This window comes from Cnephaeus nilssonii, assembly GCF_951640355.1.
Source record: "Cnephaeus nilssonii genome assembly, chromosome: 16".
NCBI classification, from domain to species: domain Eukaryota; kingdom Metazoa; phylum Chordata; class Mammalia; order Chiroptera; family Vespertilionidae; genus Cnephaeus; species Cnephaeus nilssonii.
The window spans coordinates 9,286,652-9,298,764 of record NC_137087.1 but is presented as its reverse complement, the minus strand read 5'-3'; the positions used below and the strand labels follow the sequence as shown (position 1 = coordinate 9,298,764).

Below are 12,113 nucleotides of genomic sequence, written 5' to 3'. Positions count from 1 at the left end.
GAGGCTCCAACTCCACTGGGGGCTGGGTGGGCTTCCTGGGGGGACCTACAAGGATGAGGGGGAGCGGAGCCCAGAGAGGGGTGTGGGAAGGATGAGATCAGACTAAGAGCAGCTGAGCCCAAGGCCAGACACCTGTGCCTGCAGGTCACTTGGAGAGGGGCAGGTAGCTCAGACTGGCCCGTGGGGCACATATTGGGGAGAGCCCAGGGGAGGTGCAAAGGTAAGAAAGGGGTAGGCCAGCAGCGCCCAGACATCAGCCCAGGGGCCAGCCTTCATGCACGGAGGTCCTCAGGTGCCTCTCACAGCGCGGGTGGAGAGCACATGAGAAAGGATTTGTCCGCATGCAGACACAGGCTGGTATGTTTACTCCACAAAGTGCGCGTGCACTTGCCACGTGCCCAGCCCGGGGCTAAAAGAGTGAGTGGCGCCACCTCCCTCCAGCCCGGGCTGGCAGCCAGCTGGCCCAGCACTCCACACACGGCAGCCCTGGAGGCCTTGCAGCCCTGCGGGGCGCCGCAGAAGGGAGGAGGTGGTAAAGGTATAAGAAGACAGAGGTGTGAGTGGCTGATTGGCGGAACTTTCTGTGTGTCTCCACACCTAGTTCAACCTTCAGAAGAGTTTGAAGGCCTGGCATTGCCCACTCAGCCACCATAGTGGGCACGGTTGGCTAGCTACCAGTGTCTTTGAAAGGGACTTGAAAACAAATCTCCCTCAAGGGACAGGAAGCTTACAGTGCTGGGCACCCTGAGCCCCGATGACCCCTCACCCTGGCCCAGCTCAGAGAAGGATGTCAATAATGCAGAAACTGTTTTGGGGCTCAGGAACAGAGCTCCGCCCCCCCCCCCCAGACCCCTGGCACTGTGCCGGTGTGGTGGCTGTGACAAGGGGGTCCTTGCTGGGACATAGCCACCCGTCTGCTCTTCCCACCAGGTACAGCCTGATGCTGCAGTGCTGGAAGCAGGAGCCAGACAAGAGGCCAGTGTTTGCCGACATCAGCAAAGACCTGGAGAAGATGATGGTTAAGAGAAGAGTGAGTACCTAGAGCAGATCCCCAGTGTGGGCCACCAACGGGCTGGACGTGGCAGTGGGAGGGGGAGGGATTGGGGGAGGGGTTCCAGCCCAACCCAGGTCCCCGGAGGTCCCTGTGCAGGGGCAGAGTGAGGCTATGCAGGGGAGATGGCCATGCTGACCACGGAGGGCACCAGGCCCCTTGGGCTTCTTTTCAAATCATGAAGACACCAAGACTCTTAGCATGACACCTGGAAGAGCTCTCAAAAGACAGGTGTATGAGAGAATCATTCCAAGCCAAACAAAACCACAGGAAAAAGTCGGCATGAGTGTCCTCAGTGCAGATGTGCTGAGGGGCCCGGCTGAGGGACAGACTAGGGCAGTGATGGCGAACCTATGACACGCGTGTCAGCACTGACACGTGTAGCCATTTCTGATGACACGTGGCCGCTGAGGCGGCCGCATGCCGAGGATGAAACATTTGCTGCTCCTGAGGATGAAACATTTGCGAAATAATGTTTTTTCCTCAAAGTGACACACTACCCGAGTTATGCTCAGTTTTTTGGCGAAGTTTGACACACCAAGCTCAAAAGGTTGCCCATCACTGTCCTAGGGAGTGGCACACCAGCCCCTCTAAAGGACCCCTTGGTGCAGCCGCATGTGACCTGTAGGAAAACGAGTTCCATGTGTCAGGTCCTCTGAGTTTTAAGGGATATTTATGCTCCGTTTCCCTGTTTTTAATGTTAGCAGCTCATTTACATTTTCAAAAGCTCAGTGTAGGCCAAACAAAACAGATCTGAGGCCACATTCAGCCGTGTGCCTTCAGTTTAAACTCTGTAGGAAAATGAGAGTCAACAAAGTTTCAGCTAATATTTATGGAGCAGTTGCTGTGCACTCTGTTCTGTCTTAGATCATGGAAACGCACGTAAACACGCACAGACCCTGCCCTCGTGGTGTTTACGTCGGCGTTTCATCCTCACATGTACACATTTCCCAACGGTTGTAATTTCTTCAAACAGGAAAAGCAAGATGCATGGTCTAGGCCCGTGGTCGGCAAACTCATTAGTCAACAGAGCCAAATATCAACAGTACGACGATTGAAATTTCTTTTGAGAGCCAAATTTTTTAAACTTAAACTTCTTCTAACGCCACTTCTTCAAAATAGACTCGCCTAGGCCGTGGTATTTTGTGGAAGAGCCACACTCAAGGGGCCAAAGAACTGCATGTGGCTCACGAGCCGCAGTTTGCCGACCACGTGTCTAGGGCCTAGACTCTAAGGCCATTTGTAGTGAAACCTAACATCAGCGTATCACTTGAGCAAAGCCTCCAATCCTGTTGACTCAGGATCCCCCTAAACAAGTGACAGCTGATGCCGGGGATGGCCTTCCTGGGACAGTGCTGAGGCAGGCAGGAAAATGCTGGGGCTGTTCTCCACACATTTCACCAGGGCGGTGCTGCATGCGGCCTAGATAGGACCAGAACAATAACAGAGGACATTTCTGCCCCCAAGGAGGTGACTTTCTGGGGGGGAGCAGTGAGGACTATGGAACAGGGCCGGGTGGTGCAGGTGCTGGGCGACCTCAGAGCTGGCAATCTGGTGCGGAGCTCGGGTCTCTTGGAGAAGCCAGTAGACTGGCATCGGATGGGACAAGGCCAGGGCTTCTGCCCAGGGGCATGTCCTTCGTGGCCATGTTGGGGGGAGTGGTGACCAGCCATCTCTCTCTTCCAGGACTACTTGGATCTGGCCGCGTCCACCCCATCCGACTCCCTGCTTTACGATGACGGCCTCTCGGAAGAGGAGATGCCCCTGGTGGACTGTAATAATGCTCCCCTCCCTCGAACCCTCCCCTCCACGTGGATTGAAAACAAACTCTATGGTAGAATTTCACATGCATTTACTAGATTCTAGCGACTTTGTTCCTCTCTGCACTATCCTTACTCTCTGGAATGCTTTTTTAAGAGTCTTTCTGGTCTAAATGAAACCAAAGTCCACTCTGAACCTTTTTCTTTGTAATGTCTGATTTTGCATCCGTTTACATTCAGGCATTTTTGCAACTATGTTTTTTTAAAGGATGTGAAAATAAGTGTAATTACTATACTGCCCAGCAATTTAAGACGATAAAGAAAGAGAGCAGGGCAGAACACTCAGGGGACGTTGAGACTATGATGAATAAGTCATTTCTGGGGTGGGTATCAAGTCATAGTACTTGTAATTTAACTACTGGAACACACTTACCCAAACTGGGGGGGGGGGGGGGGGGGGATTTAAAAAGGAGGAGCCAGCAGCACGCGCCTGCACTGAGCGCAGCCAGTGGCCCCAGACCCTGTCTGGGTGGGCGGGTGCCCAGCCACAGGCCAGCACCGGGGAGGTCACACGCAGGCAGCTGTTTTCACATCCTTTGCGTTACACACTGTCATGACGGTTGTCACTTATGAAGTCAGTGCTGAAAGCTAGAGCAGGTGCTTCTTGAAGAACGTAGTCTGTGGTGCTGTGGTCTCACAATGGACAGTAAATATGGTTCTTGCCAAAACTCCTTCTTTTGTCTTCAATTAAATACTTGAAATTTTTCTGTTTTCTAACCTCATCATTGATTTTTATTTTTATTTTTTTGAAATCTTGGTGTTTCGAGCATTTTTCAGCTGAGCGTGTTCCCTCTGCATGCCTCCTGGGTCACTCGATTCCTCGCTGGCTTTGGGTCTAGTGCTCGTGCCTCTGTCCTGGCGCCGCTGTGGGCTCCCCTGTGCGCACTCTTGATCTGGAAGACCCTCTCCTCCAGGGTAGACTTGGGGGGAAGACAGGCTTCTTTACGCCCGAGAACTTTTTATGGAAGCTGCCCGCTGCAGTAAGCCACTGGGTACAGCGACGAGCTGATGCTCCGTGCTGCCTTAGAAAACGAGTTAAAGAGGCTCACAAATATATATCAGATCTGAGTGTCTGAAACTTAAAAAGTCAAAGCTGGTCCTTTCTGGTCAGTTACCAAGAGAGCTCGTGACAGTTCCCCTGAGCACATGCTTCGCAAACCTGGAGCAGGAGCCCATTCGTGCAATGGGCACAGAAACCAGAGTTAGATTGGAACCTCAAAGGGAGTTTTGCCAAGCCCTTACTGTCTGCACGTGAAGTGTGGGTTCTTCAGTGCAGAGCAAATGATCTGTTTTCATTTTTAGGCATGTCAGACCCGAACTGGCCTGAGGAGAGTCCTGTACCACTCACGAGAGCCGATGGCACTAGCACTGGGTGTCCACGCTATGCCAATGATAGTGTATATGCTAACTGGATGGTTTCACCCTCAGCGGCACAATTAACGGACTCGTTTGATAGCTAACATTTCTTTGTGAAAGGTAATGGACTCACAAGGAGAGGACACCTGCCGAGGTGTCCACCGGCCCTCGCCGTGCCCTTTCCGCTGGCTGGCGGTTTTTCCCTCCCAGCAGACGCCGTGCACCGGATGGGAGTCCGGTCCCGGGTGTAGGTCCCTCCTCCTCGCAGCCCTCGGCAGCGCCGGTGCCGGTCCGTGTTCATCAGGGATCACCGTGCTCTGTGCTCACATGTTCGGGCCCCTCACTCACTACCTGATCTCTTTGATTCTCCTGGTTGCCACCCAACAAGGCAACGAGATGTAAACATGAAGCACACGCCCCCCCCCCCCCGAGCCCCCCACAAAGGCAGCAAGGACAAAACTGGCCCAAAGGACCTGACGGTGTGGAGAACGGGAGCCTGGCAAGGCCGAGTGTTGGTGTCAAAACCTGCCGGGGCTGGCGTGGGAGAAGGGGTCTTGGCACAGCCCTGGGCTCAGGATTTGGGATCCTGAGATTTTTTTTTTTTTAATTAAAAGAAAACCTTTTCTTAGGAAGACATTTGATTTTTTTTATCATGATTAAAATGATTCTTAGATTAGCACAATGGAGAGATTTGATGCCATACTTGCTGTGTAGACAGGCGGTGTCGGGAGAGAGCTCACAGACACATTTCCCCCATCACGGAGTGGTCACTTCCTGGTCTAGAACAGGACGAAGGAAGGGGGTGCTTGTGGCGTGGCCTCCAGTCCAGGCAGAGAGGTGGCAGCTGGGAGCCCACCCCAGCCTTCCGTCCACTGCATGCCCAGCACCAGAAAGCGGTGGCTCATCTCACACCTCAGGAGAGGGCGGAGCTGGTGCTCAGCGCACAAGGGACTGTTCAGCTAGTTATGTTAGAAGTAGCATTGACAATGACCAAGGCCCTCCTCCCCTCTGATTTCAGCTCTGATGTGGAAAAGACAGTGTTCTGGCTCTCATAGAGCTTGTGTGGTAAAGTACGTGTATCCACGCTTCCCGTGTGTGGACTTGACGCTGCTATAGCAAGACATTTTTGTTTCTTAGATTCTGACCGTGACTCATAAGCTTGTCATTCTTCTCTGCCTGTTTGTGGTCACAGACACTGCGCTCCTCCCAGCTTGGGGGGAGGGGGAGCTTTTGGAAAGTCCTGGTGGCTCTTCTGTTTGTCTCAGCACCGTAACTTCCCAGGGGAGGATCGGTTACCAAACACCGCCTGGCCTTCGGAGGGAACGCACCGGGGAAGGACTTACCTGTAGGTTTATTACAAGACTGTGTTTTAGAGGCATTACATAAAAGCAGTAACGTTAACGGCGTTTTTGTGGCCAAGAAGGCTCGGCTGAGGATGGGCTGGAGCCTCGTGGTGTGTGCGCACTCGGTACACCCCGGAGAAAGAGCTGGAAAAACACTTACTGGAGACGCAAGGCGGCTGGAGCTGGAGCCGTTTTTCAGATACCCTATTAGTTCTTTTACCAATATCTCGTTGGAAGCTTTTGGTTTCAGACGTGCTTAACGCTAGTTTTATTAAATAAGGGTAAACTTTCAAATTATTAAAAATGCCTACTCAGTGAGTTGCTTTAGCAGGTTTGTTAGCAGGGTGAGGACTCCGAGTGGCTGGCCCAGTGATGGGGAATTAACCCTTGACTGTTAACCTAACTGTCTAGTCCTGAGTTATAAAAGTACTCATGCCTACTAGTCCTCTCAATTTTCATGCATATATGCAGAAGTGACTAAGTATTTAAGTGTTGCTGAGTATTAAGTAGCAATCTGTCAGTTATGAAAATTTGTAAAATCTATTTATGAAAGGTTATTAAAACCATACCATGTTCATTTGTTTTTGTAAATCAAGGTGACTAAGAAAATAATTTTAGTTATGTAAATAAAATCATATATCATAAAACGTGTAAACTTCTTTCCTCTATTTAACTTCCTAACTGGGAACATCAGGTTTTTTGTTTTGAAGTTTCGGTGCAAGGATTAAAATGTCACAAGGGGATGTGTTGGGGAAGCCCCTGGGGAACTAACCGTGGTGGGAGGTCAGGAGGCTCTCGGTGGTCGTACGGACTTGTCTTGCACAATCTGTAGGTGAACAGGCACATTGACAGTGACTTGAAAATTCAGCCAGTCCCGCTATTCAAAGAATCCCTGCCTTCAGGTTTCCTTCCCAAGAATAGAGCAGCAGCCAAGGCCAAGTTCAGGTGTTTATGGTTCCCTGGCAGTGTGCTTGCCGCTTGTTTCTTGCAGCTGGAGTCGGACAGTTGTGGGGAGAGGATGTAAAATGCAGAGTCATGACTGAGAGTCCACTGGGCGTTGGAGGGAAAACGATGAAGCACTATGAAGTGTAAGATACCGAGTGCTTCGGTTTCCATCCCCCCGTTGGACTGGGCAGAAATCCTATGAGCTCCTCCTCAAAGTTCCTGGCAAGGAGCAGGTGGGTCCGTCGGCAAACACGAGTTGTTGCCACCATAAATCTGAGTGGGGTTGCCGAGGGCCTGTGTCATTTCCTCGGTCAGGCGTACGCACACGTGCACTGCAGCTGCTGGCCCCAGTGCCTGAGCCTGCTGTTTCCTCCTTCAATCGACTACAGGGACTGGAAATAAACCTAGTTTCTAGGCTCAAGTTATTTGCTACAGCCTTTACCTCTGAATGTTTAGAAACCCATGACGAGGAAAGTGAATACTAACATACTACACGCCCCTTTACATGACCATAGGAGTTTGTGTCTGGTTTCTCCATTTGTCTCTGGTTTATTTTTCTTAAAAAGCACATTCTCCGCCAGCCTCCACAACAATCCCTTCCCACCACAAGGCCAGCTTTTTGGGTGCAATGTCTAAGAAAAGGACTTGGACAAATAGTTTACATATAAAAGAAAATTTGAAGGAAAAGCACAATTTCTTGCAGTACAACCTCCCCCCCCCACCCACCCCCCCACACACACACATACACACACAGTAAATGGCTTTCTCTCCTTCCTCCAACACATTCACACAAAGGATATTTAGTTGGTGGTGTTTAGGGTGGTTCTGGGAAATGCCTAAGAAATCCTGTGAAATTCTATGGCCCTGGGAGATGTAGTGAGAGTGGATCTGAAGGTGCAGCATGGGGTGCATCTCAGCATAAAGGCATGTGTTTACCCTCTGCTCATGGGGCATTACGCACAGAAAAATGCCCCTCCACTGATCCGGCCTGCCCTGTCCTCATCCCTTCTCCAATGCAGCAGCCTTGATGGCCTGTTAGAACTGTGTGGAGTGCCCCACCTCTTTAGGAAGCTAGGACTCCCACGAAGGATTATCTTACCTAAGATGATACGAAACCAGAACGCGTAGGTAGAGAAGTTTGCGATTTGAGGCACGCCACCCTGTCCTGCGGCTGAGGCTGGGTGGGTGGTTGTCTTAACAGCTGGGAGAAGAAGCTTCACTCCTCAAGTTCATGGGGCACACACTGAACACCCACAAGAAAGCACCGTTAGTCTCTGCGACTCAGGTTTCGATTGCCATGTCAAGTGACAAGGTACCTTTGCAGATGTTTCTGACATGTTAACACAGGACCTGGCCAACCAGGATCTCTCAGCGGGAGCCCAGAGAAGACAGCACGACAGGGAGCCATCTGGCTGCAGGCTGCAGGGACGTCAATCACGGGGAGCTGGGCCAGGCAGCGTGGAGGGAGCAATGACCTGAGACTACCCCCACCACTGTGACTTCAAGACTTCTGTCCCACACCAGGGAAGACCATAATCCTGCATCCCTTCTGATGACACTGAACAATTCAAGTTCAAAATGTGGGCAGGCAAGGTAAGGAAAGTGCATTCTAAAACTGAACATATAAAAAGAAAAGTTTTTTTTTGAGAAGGAGGTCATTTTGATGCTTTAATACAGACAGTATTTACCAGGCACCACACTGTCAAGTTCTTGAATAAAAGTGCATAGTCCATTTTAAATGTCCATGTTTTTGTTGATCTTTGTTAATTTGTACATAGCACCAAAGTAAACCATATTTTTCTGGCTGCTCTTGTTTCTCACCTGCCCTCACCCCCCCCCCCCCCCACAGTCCCTTTCTGCACTTGTCATATCCCCACTGAGGAAAGTCAGTCCTGTGGGTTGAGAGGGGTCTAGCCCAGGAGAAGGAAGAGCTACCTGAGGCAAGGGACTTTGTCCAGAAGCTGCAGGGAGCCCATACGGTGCCTGCCTGGCTCGCAGCCCCTGGCCTGGGGGCTCTTCTCACCAAGGTCATATGACTGGCTCCACATTGTGCCTTTCTTCTGAGAGTTTTAAAGGCTTTGAAATTTTTCCTGAAGGCTCTGGCCACAGGGCCTGAGAGGCCAGGAACACCCAAAGGGTTTGGGAGACTTCATGAATGTCGGGGGTGGGGGGACGATTATAGGAAATGATTTTTAAGACCAGGAATAATACAGTGGAGGGGAAGATTCGGGTCTCTCTCAACACAGTCATTAAAAGAAGTATTGTGGGAGAAAATTGTATTTTTAAAGAGAGGCCAAATGATCTATAATCATTTGTAGAAATAAAGACCACCCAAGGAGAACAAGCAGAAGCTACTTATTCTGAACTTGCTATAGCAGGGGACTCCACTCTGATTTTGGCAGACACTCAAGGCAGGCAGAGGAGTCCGAGACTCCATAGTGGGAACAAAAGGAGGCGGGGAGGCCTCAGGTGTCATCAGAGGTGGTTGGCATGGCAAAGGGGGAGGCTTTCGCTAGAAGTAGGGCATGTTGTGTGCCTCACCCGGAACATACTTGGCTTTCTTAGGCTGGTTTTGAGTTGGAAATGGGAGCACAAAGTAGAGAAGCTAGCAGTCATTGACCAAGTCTTGATTATTCTGGGCTGATTACTGCAAAGGTTGTGGGTTAGAGTTCTTTGGTTATATGTGGTCTAGCCATTGTCTGTTTGCGTATTCTGTCTCTCAGTTCCCAAATTTGGTTTTTTGGGGTATTTTTGCTTGGAGGTTGAAAATTTCAAGGAAGTCCAATGGGGAGAAAACAATGACATCTGGAATACTTTCAACAATAAACTTAAAAAAGAAAAATTAAAGGAAGTGAAAAATCCAGATCTTTACCTCTTTAAGATTGATCATTCAGTCATCTCCATGGTCAACAACATCATGAAGTCTTCTTGATCTTTCTGTTATATCATCATGGTGATCATCTGACAAGAAAGTAACTGTGCAGAAGCATTTCAGACCCTGGATAGAATGCCATAAACCATCATGATCACTATGACAACAACAAGAACAATTAATAATCCCTGTAAGGTGCTTTGAACCAAGAACTCCAAGCCAAGAACAAGTCCTATATAGGCCAAGAAGATCCACTTTAGAGAGCCACTTTAGAGAGCTTTTGCCTTAAGGCGTTATATCTCCTGGTCCATCTTCCTGGTTTCGAGGATCCAAGTATTGTATTAGGAATGGCACAGACAATGACTAACCCACAAGAAATCTAGAGCAATGTCCATCATTGTCATGCCAAACAGTTGGGATTGATCTGTGTTCCATCTAGGGAAGAGATGGTACCGCTAATGACCTTTGTCAGAGTTAGTGATAAGTTTCTTATAATTCTACTAGAGGCCCGGTGCACGACATTCATGCACTTAGGGAAAGGGGTCCCCTCAGCCTGGCCTGCGCCTTCTCACAGTCCAGGACCCCCCGGGTGATGTCTGCCTGCCGGCTTAGGCCTGGGGAGCGGGCCTAAACCAGCAGGCAGACATCCCCCAAGCGGTCCTTAGTGCTGCAGCGGAGGCGGGAAAGGCTCCCGCCATCACCGCTGCACTCGCCAGCCATGAGCCTGGCTTCTGGCTCGTTGCTCCTTAGTGCTGCCTCAGAAGTGGGAGAGGCTCCCACCACTGCCACTGCGCTCACCAGCTGTGAGCCCGGCTTCTGGCTGAGTGGCGCTCCCCCTGTGAGAGTGCACTGACCACCAGGGGGCAGCTCCTGCATTGAGCGTCTGCCCCCTGGTGGTCTGTGTGCGTCATAGAGACTGGTCATTCCACTATTAGGTCAATTTGCATATTAGTCTTTTATTATATAGGATATGTATAACTCCCACCAATGGAAATCTGCTAAACAATGAGCAAGTAATTCCCCCAGGAAGAGCACTGAATAATTAAGGGTGACTTCCTTTTGGAGCTCATGTCTGAATCAGAATTTTCAGCCTTGATGATTTATAGAATTAGGACTTCTATGTACAGACAAGTTGTGAAATACTATTCCTACATGCATGAGATGTTAGTCTGAAGCAAACAGAACCAGGCATCCTAACCACAAAAGATATATCTGGCAGGAACACATGGAGATCTAGGGGGGAAATCTGTTCATGACAGAAGGCCAGAGCCAGGCCTTACATCAGCTGGTTACATGTTTGGACCCTATAGTGGTATCTTATAGGAAGCAAGTATTTGGCTTATCAACCTCTGAAGGTTGAATTTAAATTTAGTGTGTGATTGGTAGACTCTAACAATTGGTTCTTTTTCTGGGAAAGCAGGATACTAACAAAGTCACAGATGAACTTATTTAAAGTAATTTGTTCATGATACTGCAAATGGATCTTCAATGAGATTGGAATTTCCCAGAGGTTTTCATTGTGGAGGTTTGGTGACTGGTAAGATTAAGGCAGTGCATACTGTTTGGGATAATCTAACAATGCCATTAGGATTAGAGTTAATATATTCTGACCTAACAATTACATAAAGAGGAGAAATGAGAGGAAAAGGCCAATTATTGGTAAATGACAACCTGGGGTCTATAGGAAATAAGAAGAATGGTTACATGCAAACGTAAAAAAAACAGAACAGAAATTAGACAGGGATCTTGGGTAGAAGTTGTCCACAAACCTAGGTCATGTGTTCATTCTACAAGTCTTGAGTTAGCTGTCTGCCTCTGAAGATTGGTTGCTTTTAGAAGATCTCTGAGAATCCTCAGTTTGAAGTTGCCTATTGGAGTAGCCTTCCAATTGTGCGGAATTCCAGATTTCTTCTTTAGTTGTAAACACGAATCCAGGGATAGATGCCATAGTTTCGTTTTTGTGACACATTCAAATCTAAAACATATTCAAATCCCATGGAGGGTGGAAACTAGATAATATCCACCTGAAGGTGTTCAAAGGCCCTTGAGACTCTGGTTTCTGACCGTGTGCCACTTTTATAGTTCTTCCTGGATTATGTTGTTGACTGGTTACACATGACCCAAAAATAACCTCTGGTCTCTTTAAAGCTTCTCTTCCAGTGTTGATTTAAGTTAGTAATCAATTTATGCTCTATGAATAGTTTGGGGGAGAAATTTAGCTAAATATCTATTTGAACTCCTCTGATGCTACCAAGCAACTATCTTGGGAGCACCACAGATTATGTAAATGAAGAGCACAGTCAGATTCCTCCCACTCTTCCTTTTCAGAATCAGGGACTAAACAGTGGTGTTTTATAATGGCCTCTTTCAGTCCCTGCAGAGAGTTATCCTTGGAGGGTTTGGATTTGGTCATGACCTTGGTTAAGACCTTGTTTGTCAGGATCATCTGCTAGAATATTTCCTTTTAGCTTCAACATTATCTCTTTTTGCAGCCAACTCTCTAGGAAATAGAGTGCATCTAAAAGTTGCTTAACTTCCTATCCATTTTGGTCAGGGTTCTAAAATCCCCAAATCATGTACTACTACAAAAGCATCTTTGGCTATCTGTATATATGTTTACTGTCTATTCTTTGTTTAGTTGACAAGTGCTAAAAAATTAAATAGGTCCTGCCATCTGGGCTGATTTTACTTCAGATAAGAGGACTAGATTCTAAAAGAGACCTTAA

General features: G+C 48.6%; 1 protein-coding gene across 1 annotated transcript in view; it reads left to right on the top strand.

Annotated features, from left to right (window-relative positions):
* RET (ret proto-oncogene) overlaps window positions 1-6,180 on the top strand; it is a 53,138-nt gene extending 46,958 nt beyond the window's left edge. The window contains 4 exon segments of the mRNA XM_079794319.1: window positions 931-1,030; window positions 2,738-2,885; window positions 4,174-4,287; window positions 4,290-6,180. Coding sequence (XP_079650445.1) covers window positions 931-1,030; window positions 2,738-2,885; window positions 4,174-4,287; window positions 4,290-4,324 — 397 coding nt within the window. The 3' untranslated portion in view covers window positions 4,325-6,180.
* The last annotated feature ends 5,933 nt before the right edge of the window (window positions 6,181-12,113 follow it).